At 39.8% G+C, this 23,613-nt stretch overlaps 1 protein-coding gene across 4 annotated transcripts; it reads right to left on the bottom strand.

The window, feature by feature from the left end:
- Positions 1 to 128: 128 nt before the first annotated feature.
- On the bottom strand, positions 129 to 22,974 carry arhgef3 (Rho guanine nucleotide exchange factor (GEF) 3). 4 transcript variants are annotated; one of them, XM_044024434.1, is made up of 12 exons: positions 22,716 to 22,974; positions 16,242 to 16,306; positions 12,302 to 12,364; positions 6,581 to 6,688; positions 6,058 to 6,318; positions 5,883 to 5,945; positions 5,672 to 5,768; positions 4,651 to 4,727; positions 4,285 to 4,542; positions 3,777 to 3,947; positions 3,363 to 3,552; positions 129 to 2,918 (listed from the first exon to the last, which is right to left on the bottom strand). In XM_044024434.1, the coding sequence occupies exons 1-12, from the start codon at positions 22,735 to 22,737 to the stop codon at positions 2,182 to 2,184; spliced, it is 2,112 nt and encodes a 703-aa protein (XP_043880369.1). In that variant the 5' UTR covers positions 22,738 to 22,974; the 3' UTR covers positions 129 to 2,181. The 4 variants fall into 4 exon arrangements, with proteins under 4 accessions (XP_043880369.1, XP_043880370.1, XP_043880371.1 ...); XM_044024435.1 differs by having other exon boundaries at positions 12,302 to 12,361; XM_044024436.1 differs by lacking the exons at positions 16,242 to 16,306; positions 22,716 to 22,974 and adding an exon at positions 14,570 to 15,059.
- Positions 22,975 to 23,613: the final 639 nt, after the last annotated feature.

Raw genomic sequence — 23,613 nt, 5'->3', positions numbered from 1 at the left:
TTGTCTGCAAGATTTGTCCTCTAAATTAATTGCCTATGGAGGAAAAAGGTAAATATTGAAAAAAAGTATGAACATCTGAAAAAGTTTCTTCAGTAAACCACAGCCAAATAACAACAAAAAACAGGAAATGCTTAATAATATTGATTATTATTAATTAATTAATATAGGCCGATGGCTTTAGCTTGTCTTCATTTCAACACTTCCACTAGTAACCATTCAGTCTCCTTAAAAAAACATTTATTGATGTTTTGCATTCTGACAATGAAAACATTAGCTAATACATCAGCTAACTATTGCCTTTTTATTTATTTTTTTTACTCAACAGAATAAAAAGAAAGAGACAGTGTGCACAGGTTTTGTCTTGGGTTGCTCAACTCTTTTCTTTGATGTAACTAAACCCTTGAATTTATCATCATCACACTGGAAATGTATTAAATGGATTGTCCAGCCACTGTAAGTAATGTATTACATACACATCTACAGTATATGTATGTAATAAACATAATAGCTTTGTTCCTACATTCATATAGAAACTGTACATTCTTTACATAATAGTTTACATATACTGTAAATATGTAGTACATGCACACTGGGCCTCGCCATCAGGACCTCTTTGAGTTTCACGACCAAAGTCCTGCATTGGATTTTACAGAACATGGAAAAAAAAGTACTGGACACAGATGATTCAAAGAGAAAATCAATGATCACATTTGGAATGCTGCTAGGAGATTACATCCAAGTTAATACAATCCTTCATGAATAATAACGTTATCCTTCAAATGACATAAAAATAGAGCAAAATTGATAGATACAAGTTTGAGATGATTACTTTTGAACAAACTGAAGTAGCTCTTCTGCATACTAACTAAACCAAATCTCAACAATGGAGATGTAAAGTTAGTGCTGAGCATTTACAAAGCCAACTTTTATAATATATTGGTGTAGTATTTACATCAGAGTCGTTTTAATCCCCGCACTATTTGGCCATTTGTTGCTACCGTTCCTGGGTCTTAGACCAAATAAAGATTGAAATCACTGCGAAAGACTAAAAAGTTTGAGACCTCAATTGTGATTGTGCAACATCATTCTATCTTATTGCCTTTTGCTTTTTATTCTGACATGACTTGTCAGTTAATGTGCACATACTGATCTGCATGTATGCTATGCACAAGATATTATAATCAGCCTGTTAGCAATAGGGAAGCATTAATCCCATTCGTCAGTCTGATATTGACTTAAATAGTTTGACTGTGTATCAAGACAATACAGCGAGAGCAATCATATTGCACTCAGGTATTGTTCTGTCCATGTAGACCATGATCATTTTAACCACAAACAAAGAAAGTGATAACCACTGTCCTTACAAGTTAAATTTATTTTGTTTTTAATATTGGAATAGCATGATGTTGTCAGCAGTTTGAACAGCTGTGGAATTAATTCAGGTGAAAGCCACCGGTCAAAGGCAAATCAACTGCAAAATATAAGAAAGTGAGCGAATGTTAACTATGCAGGAATAAACTCAGGAAGAAGCCACGAATAACCTTCATGTTTGCACCCTTGCGTCATCGTAGTGTCACTGATGTGGGACGCAGCGTTATTCAGAGTGAAGATTGTTCAAGGTCAGTGTTGGTATGTGGGATGATCGTTGGCATTAGGGCCACAGCTGCAGTTCACATGACAGTGACTTCTCCCCTCGTATTCAAAAGGCAGTGAAACCATACACGTTTTAAGAGCATGAAAAAAACTCCAGTGTCTGTCTTTTTATCATAATATGAGCATTTTGGTCCAATGAACATTAAAACGTTGACACTTGAGGAGACAGATGTCAGTGAAAGTTTTCTGTTCTACTTGTGTGAGGGGGAGTCAGAGAGTCGTTATAACACATAACCTGAGCAAATCTGTTGTAATTTGGAGCATGTGAATGAAGCACCACTGATTCCCAGTTCTTAAAGCGTCCGTGTAGTTGCTACACGCTCATCACATGTGACAAGATCAGTGTTCCAGAGTTTTGGGTGACAGTTGCTTTGACATTCTAGAACACAGTGTTACCAGCAGAAGTTACAATGTTCTTGATTGATTGATTTGAATTGATGTGCTTTCAGACATTTCATCATCAAATCCCACCTGTGACAGGCAGCATTGAGAGTCCTTCTGTGTATCCTGGTTCACTTGGTCCTTGTATCAGCACCTGAGGGTTAGCTCCTCGTCTTCCAGTGATTCAGCTTCAATGGTATCTGTGTCAAGCTCCTCGTCTTCCTTATCGCCACTCAATGACATCTCAATGACATTGACCCCCTTAATGACATCCTCTTCCTCTTGAGTGGGAGGAGCAGAGGAGAGAAGAGAGGGATGATCAATGTCACTTGTGCTGATCGTCTCTCCTTCTTCTCCTCTTCCTGCATCCATAGTTACTGGCTCTGCCCGTGTCTCTTGACAGGAACCCAGCCCTGTCTCCATCTCGCCTGTCTCTGCCTCACTGACCATCAGCCTCATCTCACTGTCCATCCCTGTTTCTCCATCTAATTCAAACCTTGTCCCATCATCTGGAGTCAAGTCTGTCTCCATGGCCGCACCACTCATTGTTTTTGGAGTCGGATCAGCCTCTTTATCTAAGCTCAGCTCTCTAACTCCAGTCAGAGCATCCTTTCCTTCCAAACCAAGCCCGGGCTCCATCTCCCCCCACATCCCCTTTTCAACATCAATCCCTGGATCACCTTGTAAACTCGGTGTTCTTCTACCAAGTCTTGTCTCCAGACATTGTCCTGTGTGCGATGGCTGGTCTCCAGTCAGTGCTGCGGCCTCCTTGGCTTGTCTGATGCAATTGATCCACTGCTGTTTGTTGAAGGCGTCACTGGCCTGGAAACAGTGGCTCTGAGGCTGACCTGCAGTACGGCATGAAACCCGGAAGAAGTTCTTTGCTGAAAAGAAGAGAGTGATAGCAGGAAACATGAAAGGTTATAATGGTCAGACTTCATCAGACAACAATTAAGCAGGTTTTAATGTTGAAATCTATTCACATGAATGAGAGTTTATATAAGATACAGTCTGTGAGAATATAAATAGGAAGGATAACTAAAATGATAAACTGGCGGTATATCATTTCACAAAAAATACATAAACCTTGTGAAAAGAATGATGATCAACATGTATACACAGAAAATATACACAGATGTCAGTATGAAAATGAAATCCAGTCACCAAAATAATAAATTACCATGCACACTTTGTGGACAAAAATATGTGGACACCCAATCAAAGTATATCAACACATTCCACTTATGACGCCTGTATTAGGATTTGCTCTGCTAAAATGACAAACTGAAATGCTACTGTGGTTCAGTGCATATTTGTGCAGTACTAACTCCGTTCGTTGTTGCTGAAAGCACCTCTGATGGAGCCGCTCACTCTCATCTCTCCGTCCGATAGATCCTCCAGGTCGAGCTGCCGGATGGGGATTGGCTGGCGGCAGAGCTGGTAGGTGAATGACTGGTCATTGAGTGAAAGTGACCTGGTGATAACCAGGATGTCCTGGAACAGAAAGACATGAAGCTTCTGGAAAGACATGGAACGACAGAGAAAGAGTTGGAGATGTTAGTGTAATGTTTCTTTGCTTTCTGATACTTGTAATTGACTTGTAGTTCAATGGTTTCCACACACATGAATGGTATATCTGTAAAAAGCCTCAACAGGACCCAAACCTTTGGATTTAAGAACTTAATAAAGAACAGATTTAACAGGGGGAAAAATGTTGTATAAAAGTGTTGAAATCTACTGACGAGTCCTCTGTTGTTCTTCAGCTCTCCATGGCAGCTGAGGGTCCTGGACCGATCAATGAGTTCGTCTCTCTGTCCTTCCTCGGTGTACAAAAGACGATCCTTGTAGTACTGACACTCTGATTCCCCCGTGTGCTGGTTGATGTCCGCAACCACACTCTGAACCATGAGCACCTGAGAAGCACAGAAGAACAGACTAAATCAAATCCAAACTACATACATGCACTTGATAAAAACATAAAAGGATGAACTGTGCAGAGCTAATGCTGTTGCACAGGAACAAATTTGCTCTAATGCAAGAAGACAACAACACGACACTTCACAAACAAAAAAAAATGCCATGGTGTCCATGAGAAAATTAATGTGACTTTTAAATCACCGACCTGAAGCAATGTCAATCATCACCAGTTGTCATTCCAGACATGTCAATTCTGACTGGTTTAAGAAAATGTATTTAACTTGTCTGGGTTGGACTAGTCATGTCAAAGGTCTGGACATTTATTTTCCTCACCGCCTCCTCCAAGTGCTGCCGGTCTGCGTTGTCGTTGGGCGTGTGTTTCAGGATCTCCCGGAGAAGCAGCGGATATTTCACCAGTCGGCTGCGAGGAATGTCTAGGAAATTCCATAGGTCCAACTTCCTGCTAAAGGGTGACTGGAGACAGCGCTGCAAGAAGTCCTGGACTCGCCGATCCTGCTTCTTCCGGTCCAGCAAGGCCTTGGCCTTTACCTGATTACTGCAGTACGGAGTGTAGGAGGAGAGACAGGGCAGCTGCAGGGACAGAAAGACAGAGGCCATGTTACTGCAGAGTTTACTTTTATGTTAATTGTGCACTTATGCTCGATATGTTTAATAAAGATACAAAAAGCGCTCATTCACCCAGTCTATCAGGATGTGTCCCACATGTTCTGTGGACCCGTCAGGTTTTCTGGCATCTCTGAGGCAACTCAGCAGATCTGAGGAGATCCAAACAATTGTAAAAAAAAGACGTAAAGGAGTCAGGTAGTTGAAATACCTCCCTTCTTCACATTCCTCAGGTTAAAGATGAGTAAGTAACTCTTTTACGTTGTTGATGTTGTTGCATTGACATCAGTATTTTATGGTAAAAATGATCTGGGTGCTTATACAGATTTCTTAAATGTCCACCTGATAACCATAAAGCAGCACAGGTCTGAAAGGGGTTTTTGCACAGTCAGGATTGAGACCCAGCACTCAGCTGAGGACTGCCGTACATGGACGTGCTCTAGCACCTGCCTGTTTGGCGTCTGACCAGATAATGCTTATTTTTTTTATGTGGCCAAATTCTAAAGTGGTATTGAAGTTGAGCCATGGCAATTACATTATTTTAATGCTTCTAAGAGCACTTATAACTTTTATCATTCCTTTATTGAAAGTCTGTTGACGTTTTCTTTTATTTGTTGGCTTTATGGTCTATCTTGTGAACGAGAAGAACTGTCTCAGCAGCATTATCAAAGTCTGTTTCAAGATCATCGGAGTCCAGCTAACTGACTTAAGATGGCGTTACCTTGCCCCCCCAGGGGGGAGACAAACAGATTTGCAAATATATTCACTGCGGTACTGACAGAGTCGTTGCTGTATGTGTTGTTTTTGTTTATACGTTCTATGTGACTGAGGCTGCAAACTGACTCTTGTCATGTATCAACTCTGCAGTCTTACACAAATATACATCATATTGTTATCCTACAACACGCCCTCTGCCAGTAAGGATGAGGAAGACAATGTATTGCCAGACCATAATGTCACAGATGAAGCAGAAACAACAAGGTCCAGAGCAGAACCATATCCAGGGAGAGTTTTCTCTTGAGCACCTGCCCGTTTGAAACTTTAAGACACGTAGCCATCTTTAATAGAGCTCTTCCATCAATATACTTCAACAGACCTTCATGCAGGGGTATCAGTGAGTCCAGAGTGCCAAAGATCTGGTTCAGTTCCTCCTCAGTCATGATTGATAGCTTCAGCATTGGGTCATGGTAGGCCTGCAGTACACAAGCATTCATACTCACATGGGCATACTCAAAAATATACAGGTCATTTATCAATGTAGATGAAAGTAAATGCTTGAAGAATAAGAAACAAAAAGCTTTGTTTACCTTCTTAGCCAACTTGAGATCCTCCACTAAGTCTTGCTCGCCCTGAGCCAACTCAAATATGGCCTGCAGGAAGAGATCGAGCAATTTTAGGTTAAAAGTCAACTGGGGATTGTTATAGACTGTGGATTAGATTTGAGTGTGCTGGGTTGATGATGCAACAGCGATTGATTCTCACCTCTTGTCGTTTTATCTCTTTGGGGCTCAGAGATTGCATCGCTCCCATACGGACATCAAATGTCTCGCTCCAAAGTTTGCTGTCGCGGCGCTTGGCAGCTGTGGCTGTGGAGCTCCTTGTTGCAGCCGTGGAAGAGGAGGAGTTGGAGACAGTCGCTGAGATAGTGCGCGTCTTCATCGTAGTTGAGGAGGAAGCAGGAGGAGGAGGAGGAGGAGGGGCAGCTCTCTCTGTCTGACTTACATTACGAAAACTAATGGAGCGCTGCGCAAAGGAAGAAAAAAAATATATGTTCATTACATTTAGTAAGAGAAAAACCTGCTTGTTTCAATTCAATTTCAACATCTGGAATTCTGATATTTGACTTGCAATTATAGTGAACCATTGATGGTCAATCCCAGGTCATCTCCTGTCTCTCTTCTCTATTTTTCCTACTCTCTCGACCATCCACGTCACACCAAAGTAAGAGAAGTCTGTAGAATGTGTCTCTGAGGCTCAGTGACAATTTTAACAACCACTGATTTACCTGCAGCGTCTGACCAATCCTCTTCAGCGGGGTGGTCTTGACGGGTGGCAGCAGGTTGGCCAGAGATGCCACCCTAGATACAGGCTTACTGCGCTTGGTGCTGGGCTCCTGCAGGAGAACAGAGTTTGATCACATATTATATTATTAAACAAAACTTACGTCCACACATACACAAAGAGAGAGAGAACTGAAGTCCAGACAGTAGGCTACATCCTGTGTGTTACACACACAGCCACACCAACATACTGCAACAAACTGTGTGTGTGTATAGTATGGTTCAGCACTCAGTCAGCTGACCATTAAACTTTGTACCATCCATCCTTCTTCTACTGTTTTATCCTCCACATGAGGGTCACAGGGGGAACTGGTGCCAATCTCAGCTGACATAGGACAGGATGAAAGGTGGTGTATACCCTGGACAGCTCGCCAGTCCATCACAGGGCCACATACAGGGACAAACAACCATCCACTCTCACATTCACACCTACAGTCAATTTAGAATTTCCACCTAATCCCCAATGTTTTTGGACTGTGGAAGGAAACCATAGAACCTGAAGAAAACCCACACACACATGGGGAGAACAAGCAAACTCCATGTAGATTTTTATTTGTGTCCTTGATTTCTCTAAGGGAGGAGCTAATGTAAATGAGTTCAGTGTTTTCCCTATCTTATCAGATGACACTGTTGTATGTGCTGACAATATCATTTGTTTTAAAATCCACTGATGTGTATATTTGCTCTACACTTGGGAAGTTTCCATTGGACATGTTGTAATGGGTTTTCAGTTGATTCAATATGACAACGATCAATTCAGTTGGTCTAGTTACCTCATTACAGCAGAATGCCTCACACGGTCTCATATATTTACGATTAAACTCATGTTCAATGGTAAAATATGAAAATGAGAAATAAAAAAAACACGAGTATGTGACTCACAATGAACCACTTTACTTTTACTGACACCTGTGAGTCAAAAATGACTATTAACAACACCTCCACAAGATGGAAGTGTTGTTGACTTGTCACTTATTTGAAAGATTCATATATATTAGTTTTAATTTCTGTTTTTTTGGAGAAAATGTTAATATTTGCTGGTTTCACCATGTCCTGTATTACTAAACTAACTGATCATGAAGAGATAAAGGGTTTGAAGGTTGATTACCCATATTTAACACGATGGGAGAAAACAACTCTCACAGTCATTTTCAAATATGTTATTGTGGTAAAACTTACTCACAATTAACTCACAATTATAACATTATTATAGGTAATACTGTAATTATTTAAAAAAAAATCTGTATTTTTAGATTTAAATCAGATTTACAGTTATATTAAATAAAATCTCTATCTCTGATATATACTCGTCTGGGGTATATATCAATACATTAAATTAACAAACTGTATCCATGAGTCATTAATGTGAATAGAATTTAAAACAAAGCATTGAGAGTGTGTGTGACACGAGTTAAGAGAAGATACAACAACATGACAATAAAGACTGCATTGATAAAAATACACGTTTTAGTTAGTGAGGCACATTAACCCAGTTCCATAAGGATGTGTTTCCATGAAGGGGATTTCCTCTCTCTTACCTCCAGCAGTTTTCTCATGCTGCTGCTTTTCCCTTTGCTGAACTCTACAGAGCATCCAGACTTTAACAGCTGTACCAGCAGGAAGAGGGGTTTCGGGCCCTCCACCATACTGCTCACACCAAAGAACAGCACAGGATCTGGACCATTCCCAGTATCAAGGGATCGTCCAAAAAGATATATGTTTAAACCTGTCAAATGTTCACACAGGTTTGAGTCTGGTATTGATACAAGCACTCAGTAAACACCAGAGCATCCACAGAAGGAGTCAAAATGCATTTGATACTAAAAAGACAAGCATCTTTGTGTCCAACACTTCTCTGTTGCCAGCAAAACTCTTCAGTATCCAAAAAGCTACTGACAACAGCTGAGATCCCAGCAAGTACCAGACCGTGCAAAATCTGGTCTGGTCGTCGTTTGATACCAGAGTTTAAGTCAGATTTCACAGATCATCAGTACTGGCTAGAGTCTGGATCAGCTTCTCAGCCTCTGCTGTGGTAATGTACCAAACACGCCTGATGTTAACAAAGGACCAAACGAAGCAAATGATCTGGATCCAGCACAGGAGCAGCACCGCTTTCAGACAGATCTTGTGGATCTTCGGCTCAGTTCTGGTGGCCACAGACCTCAGATGAAAGAGTCCAGTAAGGACAGGGTTAAAAAAACCTGCAGTTCAGACCATGAGAAGCTCTGGACCTTGTTCTTCTGCATTATTTGTTCTTGTAAGCTCTGTTAAAGCTTTCTGGCTCTCAGTGAAGGTCATTTCCCTACTGACTCTCTCACTCTCTCACTCTCTCTCTGACTCACTCACTCACTCACTCACTCACTCACTCACTTTACTTCCTCTCCCTCACCTCACCTCCCTTTTCATCACTTTTTTTTATCAGTTGTGGACGCGCTTTAGCATGTTTATATTTATAAAACGTTTTTTTCTGTGGAACTGGGATGTGTGATGAGGAAGCCTGGGGGGTTGTTAGTGGTGAGGTGGTTTCCACAGACCACACCGTCAACAGTTTACATAGGAATCGTCTCTAAAATAGAAAGTGGTCGTAATAAAAGGTGAAGACATTGTCCTGTGGGTGGGGACTGTACACGGTCACAATAGCATCTTCTTAAATTGTTTAAATTGTTAAATATCTTACAATAAGGCAGATTCATCTCAATGGAACAATGCAAAGTCCCAAAAGATAGTAAGTCACCACAGCCCATTGGTCTGCACCCAAATACACTGCCAGTCTTTCTTTTTTGAGATTGGTTCAAAAAACATTGGCAACTAGAATGATAATGAATCATCTCTCTGGTTGTAGCTGCTCAACATTCACTCTATTATTTCTCCGTATTAATTCATTATAAAGTGAATATTATGAGTTTTTTTGTTTGGTGGTTGGTGACGTACCAACCAAAGAAAGATGTGTTTTACTTTAACTCTTTTACTCTTTACTCTTACAAATTCTAAAACAAATTGAATGACCTAGAAAAATAAGTAATAGATAGTGAAAACTAAAAGAAAAGTGCCATTTTTAGATGCATTTTCTTTGGTTTCCTTTGAAAAGATCTGAGTCACTGACCTCACCTCACTGGTATACTTGCCAATAGCTGCTCGTCTGACTCACATTACATGTCTGTAAATGAGACAGTCGGTCATGGATGCCCAGAACTACCAGCCCAAGAACAGATTCCTGCTAAACCTGCCTGATTTTGCAATGTTCTGTGTAAAACTGCGTAAAACTTTTACACGGTGAATATTGAACTGAACCTTGACTGATAGGATGGGCTTTAAACAGGAAGATGATCGCTTTAACTCCTGTAGAAGACAGAGTTTACAAGGGATGTTATGGAACACTTACACACAATAACACAATAAAATGATCTTCCCACACAGTTTAGTAACCAGTGCACTGTCATTTCACAGGACCAAAATCAATAACTGTTATTCAATCACCCTGAGGGATTCACCAGATTTTAATTAACTAGTGAACATGTCAATAAGCACTCTGGTGCCAAACAGAAACCTCCTTAGTGAATATGCTGCATCTCTAAATGACACCAAGACTCATTTAACCATCTAGATTCATTATTCGAATTATACATAATAGTTTCAAACAGATTATAGTCAAAAATGCCACATATTGTTTCAAAATTAGGGATTATTTTGAGTTTGGCACAGAGAAATAAAGACAATTTAAGAATAATAATGATACTATAATAACATTTTAACATTGACATACATGTGATTTGGCAAGTCTATGAATAGTAAAGCATCAAACACATTATGGACCTATAAAATTATTTTAAAAAAGGAAGATTACGATATAAAATATGAACCCTGTGACCCTTAAATCAGATTAAGTGCTCTCCAGTTCCTGTATTTTCAATAAGAGCACAATGTGACTGTATGTGACTCAATGAGTAAGAGTAAAGAAACAATAGGGTGTAATTCATGCCCGGCTCTTTATCTACCAGCGCTGGTTTGTAACAACATTAAACTGATGGCTCGGTTGGGTCTGTTTGTCACACTGAAGTGTATTGAACAGGGTGTACATCCTGTGCAAGACTGAGCAGGGAGGGAAACGCCCGGGAAGGAACGGTCTGCTGGCAGATGGCTAAAAATACAGACGCATTCGGGAGAGGAGGTCTGACATGACCGAAAGCCTCCAAAACATTCATGTTTGAAGGACAACCTACCGTGACAGAGACACACTGGGCTTTATCTTTACGAAGATTCAGAAGGTTTTCTTTTCTCAAACTTCTTATTATTACTATTATGCCTCCATATAGGGCCACACGGTTGGTGTAGTGGTTACCACTCTTGCCTTTGCAGCAAGAAGACACAGTTTGCATGTTGGATGGATTTCTCTGGGTTCTCTGGTTTCCTCCCACAGTCCAAAACATGCGATATGGGGATTAAGTAAATTGGACACTCTGAATTGACCGTAGGTGTGAGTGTAAGAGTGGATGATTGTCCCTATATGTGGCCCTGTGATGGACTGGCGAACTGTCCAGGGTGCGACCCCGCCTATCGTCCTATGTCAACTGGGATTAGCACAGCCCCCCCCCGCGACACTCATGGTGAGGATAAAGCAATAGAAGATGGATGGATCCCTCCATATAGGAAATTCTAATTTCTAAAGTGATTATTGTTATGGCTGCATGAGTCACATTTTTCTACCTGTTCCTCCAGATTTTTCATTGTGTTTGATTTCATGTATTTTATGTGTCATAAAGAGTGGTGTATATTCTAATGATGGGGAATAACAATCATATACAACATGTCTCTAAACATTATCACCCAGACTAGGGTTAATGGTCCCTGAAACTGCAGTGCAAGACTTTTATAAATACAAACAAACGTCTGTTACAGTCAAGTGATTGTAAAGCTAGTTCAAACGATGCTGATGAAGCCTATCAGCTCCACACGACTTTATCTGTGTTTCCTGGCAATAATACCTGTGCTGCACACTGGAAGTGATGCATTTTATATCAAGACAGACGGAGGCAACAGCAACATTGTACAAGTAAAGCAAAATGCTTCAAACACAAAGAGGAGCCCATGGAAAGCCCATGGAAAGTTCCAGAAGTTCAATAAAAACCCCAGCATGTTCAGCAGTTTGATGAGATAAATGCATGTTGTCCCCACCCGCCCCTGCACTACTAGAGTATATACATAAACACTCCCTCAGGCAGGTTTGATAGTTTTGCTTGACAGAGACTATTTTTATATGGACACAAAATGTTGGCTGAGGCTGAATAATAACATCAACAACAACAAAAAAAACAGAAAGTTAAGCTTTAACAGTTGTGGTTGCAAAGTCAAATGTTAGAAAAAGACACTAGAAAAAGAATGAAAACATTTTTATGGATATTTGGCGACCCATAATGGACAACTTGCCAAAGGATCGAAGCTGGGTCATCTTGAAGGGAAAGGCCACATTGGATTGGATGGTTTGAGTTATAAAATATTATGACAGAGACTATAAACATCACACTGCATTAATTTTCTCTCTAAAGCGCAAATTTTGTGACAGCTATTTTCCATTACATTACACTTGAGCACAAACTGTGACCACAGTGTGAGCCTTATATGGATACAATTCAACAGTCACCACAGAGAAGTTATGGAGCTGAACTTACATTGATGTCCAGACTGCAGAGGCTAAGGGAGTCTGCATCTCTGCTCGCCTGCTTCCTCTTCTTCTGCAACAAACAGAACACAGTAACAGGTGTAACAGCACATATTAAACCAATGAAAGCACTCAGAGAACACAAATCCCTGCCAGAGCTGCTCAGTTTCCCACAGTGTCAATACACTACCTTATCCTGCAACGATAACAATGTTTTTGTTTGTTTGTTTCACTTCTGAAACCCTGTCCAGATCACTACCAACATCTGATCATTTCTTGTTTGGGCCATAACTCACATCCAAATACATCCTTTATATATTGAGTTATGCTGCTCAAAACACCAAAATCATTTTCAGTTTACATGTTAAATGAATAAAAGTAATTTTGTAGGAAAATGAACCCCCTGATAATTAAATACAGACTCTAGAGAAAGTCTTTCAATCAGCCATTTTTAGGACCAGGCAAATTTAGTGGAAAGACAGAACCATAGCAGAAGAGAAACTCCACGTGTGCAGCAGTGTGAGAATAAGGAAAACCTTTCTTGTATGTTGCCATGACGATAAAACAATAGAAAGAAATCACAAACAAACACCTGAGGCAGAGGGGAGGAGGGGAGAGGAGAGGAGAGGAGAGGAGAGGAGAGGGAAGAAGTGTGTGAAGAAATATATTTGAAGAGAAGAGAAAAAAATAAAAAGGGATGTGACAAGGACACAAGGAGTAGAAGACAAGTTCTGTAGAAGACAAGAAATGAGCCACAGAAGGGTGAGGAGAGGGGAGACAATAGTACAGAAGAGGAGAGAGTGATTGAAGATGGAGTGTAACATGAAGGGAGGATAAAAGAAGAGGGTGAAGGAGAGAAAGGGGAAAAGGGAAGATAAGAGGAGGTTTAAAGAGATGGGGATGAGAAGATAAGAGGACAGAGGAGAGGAGAAGAGGAGAGGAGAGAAGAAAAGAGGAGAGGAAGAGGAGGATGTTGAGATCAGTGTAACAGAGTATAACAATAGCAGGAAGTCTGCCGTTTGCTCCGTATTGTGTTGAGACGTTGTTGTTGTTGTTGACCGGACATTATATAACCTGGCAGACTGTGCCTTTAACCCCTTGTTGCTACAGAAAAAAAGCGGGAGGTGAAGGAAGAGGAGGAGTCTGCTCCTCCTGTCCATATATGGTCTACACAAATTACACAGTTTAATCAGCCTTTCTTTCCACAATCCCAGACTTTTATTTTTGAACACCTTAGGAATCACTGCTGAAATCCTCTTTGACAATCATTCCCAGAGATTAGCCTGGAATTCACAGATTCACAACATTCATTCCAGCCTTTTACATAAAATGTGTATATATCTAAAATAACAAAAGATGAATGAAGCTCTGATTTATTTACCAAACATATATCTCTGGAAAGTTGGTAAGTTATCCAAAATAATAGTAGGTGTCAAGAAACATGATATTACACACAAATTTGCTCTTGTGACTTAATCTTTAAAACGTCCGTCTCCATGTAAGAAGTGTTTTAAATGAGTCCTACACTCTCATTTTTGTTTGTTTGTTCTGTTTGCAATGCATAACAACTACAGCAAATGTTGCAGTGTGACGAGCAGAGTCTACGAGGTTCAAAACATCCCAGGGAACAGATTACTGCTTCCTTTCAGTCTGCACATTATACACATGATTCAGTGCCTTTGAAAAAAGACATCAACATGAAATAAAGTGTAACCCAACAGCAAATGTACAGAAATTGGACAAAATTGTGCACTGACAAAAAAGACAGGACATGTCGATGCTGCACTGCATACATCTTAATAATTACAGTCTATCTTATTTATATTTTCTGTATTTTCTGAAGGGTTTGTGTTCTACTCGGTGTCTATGTGATCAACATGCAGGGCTGCACCAAGCCTTTATGACGTCCTAAGCTGAATTTGATTTATTTGGGGTCCCCCCTTTTACCACCCCAGAGTAGCTAGAGCTTGACTTATTATAATAATATTATTATTTACACCAAACCAGTGCCACTCCGGTGATACTGAACTTTAAATAAACAACAGAGAACAGATGAGCAATCTTCAACTCAAAAATAGAACAGAACAACTTAAAGCTCAACACTATTTAGATATCTAAACATATTTAAAGGTATCCTTAAAATATACTTAAATATGTTAAGAACTCCACACACTACTGGACTGGGAAGCGGCCGCTTAGTTCGCTTATGCATTGGATCGACTCATTTAAATCTTTAGGATCCTGATTGTGATCATTATCACTGATGGTTCACACTCACCCGATAGTAAACAAAGAGACAGCAGCCCATCATCAGGACCAGATCTGCTTCTCAAACACAGTTCAAGTGTTAATGAACTCTCTCTCTCTCTCTCTCTCTCTGCAAACACCTGCTGCTCCTCGGCCTCCAGGTCACCCTGTTTTTACCCCACAGTCACATTGGCTCGCCTCTGGTTTCTCCTCCCCACATGAAAGTCAACAGCTCCAAACCACTTCTCCTTTTTCCTGCTCCTGATTTCTCTCTCTCCTCCTTTGAATCACCTCCTTCACAGTCACATTGTGGGTTCTCGTATGTCTCCTCTCCACCTTGTTTGGTTCACTTTACTCCTCCACTGCTAATCCAGGAGAGGCTTCTTCTAATCCTCTGTCAGACTTTTAAAAGTTTTTAAACGTTATCTTTTCTCTTCTTCTGTCTGCCGCGCTCCACCTTTGTCCTGCTCCTCCAACTCATCAGGTCACAGTCTAAGTGGATCAACAGACCCTTAGGAACAGGAACCTTTCACAATGTGTCTGTGTGTGTGTGTGTCCACTCAGTTCCCACTGGACAAACAGGAAGTGACGGCCATTGGGGGGGAAACAGGCGTCTATAATTAGGAGCTACAGGAGACATTGAGACACCAGCGGTGGAGACGTTGACACACAAACATCATAAACTCTGGTTTATAAGTGCTGTTTTGTGTGTTTTGTCTTAGTCTCCACTCTTGGACGAATAACGCTTTTAACTTTTTAACTTTTGACAGTCAGTGAGTAGACATAGCTTTGGTTTGCTAACTTCATCGACACATGAAGTGGCAGAACACTGTGAAGAAGTGTTCTGTCATGGTCATGACTCTCCAGACTGTTGGTTGGTGTTTTCTGTTGTTTTATTAGCCGTGGTATGTTGTTCTGTCTTTTTTTTCTCTAGACTTTGTTCCTCGTATATCTTGTCTTGTTTACTTCCAGTTTGGATATTTTTGAAAAAATCTACTGCCATGGTGAAGCTTTTCACACTCTCTGCTCACAGTGTAAATGTATACACAGGGAAAACTACATCTTTGGCTTCTAATGTCACCGTGTGTTCCCTCTGTGTTAATTGTGTGGCATCATAACGTTTGCTTACATGAGGCCAAGGTTCAGCGAGTGTTATCATTGCTGAGTGGAAAATGTAGGTTTTCAGAGACCCAACCCACAGTCTGTACGTGTATGAAAGGCCAAAATGCACATACCTGCTTACATGTGTACGACAAGCAAAACAATTTATATAGGGAAATAAACTACAGAGGAAAAATGGAACGACATAAAGACTAAAAAATACAATACAAATCAAAGTGAATATACTATACTACTATATTATATGTATAATGTTTACTATATATATAATGTTTATCAAATTAGGGCTGCAATAATTAACGGAATATTATTCAGCTACACAATTAACACCAAAACCAAGTATTTTGATGATCAATTTCTATGTTTTACCATGTTATTGACCTAACAAAAGATGATGAACAACAACAATCCACAGTTTAAGAGATGACATAAGTGTTCCCCTGTAAGAATGTTCCTGTATTCTTTGTGACCCAGTGTTGTTGTTGTTTCTTGGGTTGGTTAAGGGTTAAGTTAACAATCAGGTCTGTGGTGAAGATAGAGTGAATAATGTGAATCTGTATTTTACATGGAAGCTTTGTTCTTACCCCTCGGAGTGACCAGCCATCAGGAGGGAAGAGAGAAGGAGGAAGTTTCACTCTGTGTCTTCGACCTGCCAGAAGGACGTAGAGAGAGAATAGAAGAGAGGAAGAATTTAGTTTCACTGATCAGACATTAGTTTTTAATTAAAATAAACAGCAATCTTGTTACAAACCAGATCAAGGATTGAGGGACTCATTTTACAGCACTTATAAACGGGACCAGCAGCCACTGAATATTTCACCACATGGATATGGAAAAGATCTAAACTGATGCTTGAATCCAACAGAAGGAGACCAGATTGACACAGATGTCCTGAGACATGAAGGCATCACAAACCTCATTTAATCAGTGGGGAACAAAAACACCAGTTTGGACCATAGATGGTTTGGAGCTTGTTTTAGGTTCACACTCCCCCATGTGGTTTCTATCAGTCAGTACATGTTTATAGACCTAAAGTGAGGTGCAGGGATTCATAACAAGAAATAAAAAATGAAATAAAAAAGTCTAAATATAGAGTAAAATACAATAAAATAAAGGTACAATAAGATAAAATATAATGTGTCTGCACAGTAAGTAAACATATTCCTGTTTACATAGATATAACCAGCATGATGCTGATCTTGAGTGTATCATGTGATACACTAACCAATAAACTACCAGTGTGAAGGAAATAGATCGAGAAACAAGTGAAGGAGACACATTAGCGCAAACATTTCACAGGCTTTAACAAATAAATTAACAATAAACATAATTATAATTTCACAGGCTTTAACTTTATTGCAAAACAGTTTTATGAGGTTCTGACGGCGAGAACCAGAGTGAAAACATGGCTGAGACACAGCAAGGACACAAAAGACACGGCTGATAAAATCTATGTCAGCTTAGGTCTACCATAACTTAAGAATATATTATCTCACTGTTAGACAGACCTTTCCAACAGGAAACTGAAGTTTGTAAACCACTCAGACTACCCACACCAAAGTCTACAGAGAACACACGAGCTGCTGGTCTACTGCTGCCTCGTGTGGTCAGTTTGTGTCACTGTAGTAAATCTGAACAAAGAATTTAAACACAAGAGTAACAAAATAAGACTTCCGAACTTACTGATGGAGGCAGCAGTGGATCAACAACTCCTGTGTCTCCGGGAGCTTTTATGTGTTCAGACTTTAGAACTTTAGAACTCGTACTGTAATTGCGTGTACTAGTGGCAAATTAAGTTCTTTAATTTAAAACAACCAGAGCTGCACTATCTCTCACACTTTGATTTGGGTGATGCAAATTTCATGAAATCTGCATTTGTGTTACTGAGTTCTGACTGCTCTGGTAATCACACTGTTTGGTCAAAGGCCTCATTCACTGCGTTCTAAGATAAGACAACTATAATCAACACAAACTGATGGAACTGTGTAAGTAATGGAATCATGATATATGTGTGTGTGTCTTTAAGTGTATAATGACTCATTCATTCCTGGGAGTAGCAGTGATTTTTCCACACAAATCATCCCACCCTGGACACACATACACACGTTCACGCAGCTATCCTTTTTCTGCATTGACATCCATTCATCTGAATAACCTAACGATAAAAACATTTAGCCTTTAAATCTTAACCAGTTCCTCAGAAATGAGGTTCTGTCCCATAAGGACCAGGTTTTGGTCTGGCTGGTACAACTGGTACTGTAGTAAGTAAGTAACAGATACAAGTACACACACACACACACACTGTTTTTTCTGCAGCCTCTTGCTTTTCTCTCTAAGATCTTGGTCTTTCTCTTTCTTTGTTCTGTTAAATTTACCAATTCACCCCATCTGTTACTCATCACTCTCTCTGCCAGTGTTTCAGTAAACCTTCAGAGTTCAGATGTAAACAGGTGGCTCTGTGTACTTTGAGCAGTTCCTGTGAAGAGCTTGACTTGTGTCATCATCCTCGGTGTCTCTGTGTCTATAAACAGCCCGATCAGTCTCCGCAGCTCTGCTGTCATTGTGCCGGAGCACAGTAGTTGACTGTGTTTTGACTCATTCACACAAACACTGTCCCGCAGCTCTAAATACTCACAATGGTGACATTTCTCTATAAACTAGAGGGGGTTTTCCGTGAACTGGCTGGTTCCCGTTTTAACAACCTTTTTACAGGTAATGTTTACCATTTGTGATTTTGTCTGATTTGTTTGTAATGTGTGCAGTGGTGTTGACTTCTACAGTGAGACAATCCATCCACCATCCATCCATCCGTCATCCTGCTGTAAAACGTCAGTATCACTGCATATTGATTCATCGTCCTATTAACTTAGTAGCTTACGTCTACTTTTGTCAACTGGGCCTTGGCTGGTCTCACACAAATGCTGACTTTTCATTTGGCGGCTGGCATGAAATAATTTCCTGCGGAGGAAAAAGTAGATATGATGTGATGTGATGTGTTGTTCAGGAAACGGCAAAGAAAAGGCTGTTAAAGGACGAGCTGAAACTAAAATGAGCTTCTTTCAGAGACCAACTATCCTGGATCTGCTCCAGCACAATCAACTTACTACATTTGTCTAAAATCACACAATAAAAGCATTCAGTGCCAAAATGACAGGCTGAGTAATTGATATTAGTTGATAATTATTTTAAAGTTTTTAATTTAGCCCCAAAAACCACATTTTTTGTTCCTCTTAGTTCCTGAATATTGAAACCTGAATATTGTTTTTGAAATAAAAACACATGGTCTTTACTGTCTTAAAATAGATAGCAATATAATGCCATTGCTTACAGTATCCTGATACATTGCAATATATGCCGCATTGCCACACTACACTAGGTCTCTCACTTCTATCTCTCCCTCACCTCCATCTTGTCCTTTCTCCCCCTCCCCTTTCACCCCAACCGGTCAAGGCAGCTGCACAGATTCTATCAGAGATTTCTTCTTCTGTTAAAAGGGAGTTTTTTTTCTCTCCACTGATAAACTAGTGCTTGCTCACTGTATGAATGGTTGGGTTTCTCTATAATGTTTTGTATAATGTTGTTGTACAGAGCCTTGAGATAATGTATGTTATTTCAGTACTATACAAATAAAATTTAATTCAGTTGAATATGAATCACATCACGCAGTTTAACTAGTTATTGATTTTGTGTATTTGTTTTTTTCACAATAACATCTATGTCTGTTTGTTATGGTTCATGTTTTTTCCCCCTCCTTTCCTACGTGACGTAGGGTTGAAATGAGGTTCTGGTTAAACAGCTTGTGAACAGTATACGTTATCATCATGTTTTATCTTGTGTTATATAAGTGTGCAGAACTCAAAGTACAGAACCAAACTGCAACTCTCAGGTTTGTCGCCGACATTTGACATTTGGATTAAGACTGTTAAACACTGGACACACACACGTACGTACAACCAGCTGGTGTAACCGGCAGAGCAGCATACTAACACAATGATTATAGAGGCAGAACAACTGAATGAACATCGCCCGAACCACATTTACATTGTCCTTGAGCAGCAGCAGCTGCAGAACCACATTCCTCCAACAATCTACACTGACAGCTTCCACTCACCTCCCATTCCCTCATCTGCTATTGTGACTGATATTATTCACATGTAGGGGCACACAGTTTTAGTCTTTATCTAACCCAAACCACTAAGACTAACACTTTTTGATGTTACAGGGTCTCTGGTCAAGGGTCTTTGTCTGTTCTTAGCTTTGAGCAGAGGTGGAAAGTAATGAATTACATTTACTCAAGTAATTTTTAAGTTGAGGTTAGGTGAATGATGAGGACAGGTGAAAGTTGAGGATAGGTGAATGATGGGGACAGGTGAATGATGAGGAAAGGTGAATGGGCACTAATTAAGGTCCCTGAGTGAGTGAGAAAGTTAAACCATTTTGACTGATATTACATATTTTATTTTGTCTGCACTTTAATTTGTAAAGCTTTGCCTTTAATAAAAAATAATCACTGTCAGATTTGTGTCCCCACGTCCTTTTTGCATGACACAAGAAATAACCCCAACCTTGCTATAAAAGTAACTAAGTAATTTTTACACAAGCTACTTTGGTTTCTACATTTAAAGACCAGTACTTTTACTTGTACTTAAGTAAAATGTTATCAAAATAGTGGTACATTTACTTGAGTAGAATATTTCAGTACTCTTTCCACCTTTGTTTTTTGTATTCACTGATAGATTCTTTTCACAGAGAAAATCGTTTTGATCATGTTCACCATAGTTGGATGTTTCCCAGACTTGTCTGAACATCTCCTTGTTTATCAATAGGCGTACAGTGCTGGGGGACTTCCCATGATGCAGTGAGCTTCTATACCTCGCCATCTGTGAGGACTGGTAGTTTTTAGAGATGAGCTGATACAACATGCAGTACTAATGTCCATTACTGGTAAAGATCACTGCATCAGGTATCAGAAAAACAAACAAACAAACAAACATAAAATTAGATATGATTGATAAACCCTTCAAGTCATAAATGTGTCACTAAGTCGAGGCTGAAAAGACAAAATTAGCACTGCTGCCACCATCATGTGACCAGAGTGAGTGAGTAAGTAGTGCACATGAGCCAGATAAAAATGAGTATATCAATAGAACCAAGTGTAAATTAATTAATTCATCCATCTTCTTTATCCTCCAAATGAGGGTCATGGGAGGCGCTGGTGCCAATCCCAGTTGACATAGGGGATTGCAAACTGCATGCAGAGAGGCCCTTTGTTTGATATCAAGCGTTACCCAAATGCATCCAAAATCCAATAGGTGACGTTTCCAGTTGCAAATACTGTCATAACAGTTGTCAAATTGTCAATCTAGAGGTTACGGAACAGACGTTTATACACAGTCTATGGCCATGACATACTAACCTCCAATACTAGGGTTAAAGCTCAGCCGTTATGATCTATAGAACATGTAGATCATAACGGCTCAGCTGTATACATGAGCTATTTTGTGATAGTGTTTGTGATTTGGGACAAGAGTAAGTACTGGCGGTCCAGATGTGGTGACAGGAGACCTGGGATTGGTTAGTGCCTGGTGGTGGGAGGCATAAAGTTGTCCTCCCAGAAGAAGAGTCGAGGGTTATTTTGGAGGCAATAGTGAGTTTGACACGGTTACAAACTTTGTTAAATCTGGCTGAGATCTGTGTTCCCATTGTAAATAGTGTGAATATTGGTGTAAATTCCATTTGTGTGTTTAGTCACAGTAGGGGGGTTACCTGTTTTGATTAGTGTGTGTCTTTGCTTTCTGTTTCGTTTGAGAGGCCTGTCAGTTTCTGGTTGGTGGGAAGTTGGAATTTTTGTTTGTTGTTTTGTCCTGGATTCACCCTCAAGTCTTTTGTGAACATACATTCTCACAAGCACTGTCACCTTTCACTGTAAATTATAATGAATTCTTCACACTCTCTCCATGCGTGTCTTTTTGGGCACAACACAAGCGCCACGTGTCAGACTTTAAGTGATGTAAAACAAATGTGTCAGACTAAAATCAGTGTCGGTAGATACTTAATGTTGTGATATCGGTATCACTATTGGACACAAAACAGGTCATCCCGAGTAGATTTGTGTCTGTCTCTGAAATAGTGAATGTCACAAACCAGAAAAAGAATTCAGTTTTAATGATGTCTTTGTTACATGGAGCAAAGGAACCAGAAAATGTTCACATTTGAGCTTGTTTTAATTCTTCAAAAAACGAGTCACTGACAAAATAGTTGACGATTCATTTAGTTTCAGCCCTACTCACGTCATTATTAGTCCTAGTGATGTTGATCCAGCTCTGTGACTAACTCCACTGCTGACACAAAGGTAGAGAAAGAAAACACCCCTCTCCATTCTGTGGTCATCACAGCATTAAAACAGAACAGTGAGGTGGAATTAAATACAGGCTGAGTTTAAAAAACACTTTTAGAAAGAAAAAATATTTCTGCCAATAAACCCTCTAAAATCCTGAATCCTGTGTGGTTTTGTTTCCACTGGTCTGTCCTCACAACCCCGCTGGGCTGTGTGAAGGTTCAGCTTAGAATTAGGATATTAATGTGATGTGCTGGTGTCAGGTCGTGTTCAGTGAATGGAAGTCAACACAATGTCCTAACAAGGACAGCTGGACAAACGTGTGTTTGTGTGTGTATTTGCAGAGACGAGTCACTCTCAGGCAAACTTGTGACTCACAGTGAGAGTACTTACTTTATTTTCAGTCTGTATATCTACCTCAGTGGAAATATCAAAAGAAGAGAACTGTTTGGATTTTTAATGTGAAGCTGGTTTTTTTGGGTCAATATAGTTAAAATAACTGAATATGGATTACAGTTGATTAAGTTCAATATATTTTTGTCTTCATTTTATGTTTGAGAAAATAAAGAAGTAATGGACTGTGACTCCTCTGTGAATCTCAGGGTGTCCAGTCGTTTTGTCCACAGGAGGACAGACACAAACAGTCACTTTTCAGTCAATTTCTACACACTTTTTTCCCACATTCTTTGATAAAAACCTTGATAAAGGCGCAGCTTCTTACCTTGAACCCTGCTGACATCCATCACCTGTCTGCATTGGACTGAACTGATCCCAGCAAAGACTAACGGTGGAAAAAGAAGAGAGAGAGAGAAAAAAGAAAAATGCAGAGATTTTGGCTCTTTCTGCTCCAGCGACGAAACAAAAAACTCTTCCTTCTGTGTAATAAGTAAAAGTCCAAAGATTGCAGATCTTCTCCGTCCAGAGAAGCAGCTGAAGAACAACAAGAGAGACTGTGATTCATCAAACTGTCACGTTACGGTTAGAAACTAAAAGACACACCTCGTCTTCGACGGGACCTTCAAAATAAGAGTTGTGGCACAACATCGTGCATATTCAGACTAAACTTACACTATTTACTGCAGTACTTCCGTAAGTGTGGACAACTGCTGAGCATTGGAGGTACTGCAGGCAGCTCGACCACAGTATTTATTCAATTTACCAAACTTAACTTAAGCACACTGTCATTGGTCTCATTTAAAATTCAATTTTTTATTATTATTATTATTATTGTTATTCACCAAGAAACACTGACTTTCAAAATGCAACACACTGGTCACCAATTACTCTCTATTCTATCTATTAGTATAAAAAAAAGGTTGGTTCAATTTCTTTGTAGTGTTACATGCTTACATACATACTTGTACAACTGAGCCTCAGTTTCTAGAAATGTGTTGAAAGGTTTGGGGTAAACTCTGTAAATAAATATATATAATAAACAATAAACAAGACTGTAAATTTGACATGGTTCACTAACCATTACCTCCTACTACAAGCTTTATGATGATCCAAATTTGATGGACCAATGAGAAGTGGGATTTTATTTTGAAGGCCCTGAGCTGGCTGACTTTGAGCCCAGCTGTGAGTTTTAGAGGAGAATGTTGTTATAAGTATTGATGCTT

The sequence above is a fragment of the Solea senegalensis genome, linkage group LG4, assembly GCF_019176455.1.
Source record: "Solea senegalensis isolate Sse05_10M linkage group LG4, IFAPA_SoseM_1, whole genome shotgun sequence".
In the NCBI taxonomy this organism is placed as follows: Eukaryota; Metazoa; Chordata; class Actinopteri; order Pleuronectiformes; family Soleidae; genus Solea; species Solea senegalensis.
The sequence above is the reverse complement of the archived record's forward strand: the minus strand, read 5'-3'. Positions and strand labels throughout refer to the sequence as shown.

What these genes read in the sequence shown, in the direction of transcription:
- arhgef3 (XM_044024434.1), bottom strand. Translation starts at nt 22,737, where the DNA reads ATGGATGTCAGCAGGGTTCAAG. An exon ending in GGATTGGTCAGACGCTGCAG is followed by an intron (nt 6,319 to 6,580) that starts GTAAATCAGTGG and finishes TCCTTTGCGCAG; the next exon opens with CGCTCCATTAGTTTTCGTAA. An exon ending in ACTGATACCCCTGCATGAAG is followed by an intron (nt 4,728 to 5,671) that starts GTCTGTTGAAGT and finishes GGATCTCCTCAG; the next exon opens with ATCTGCTGAGTTGCCTCAGA.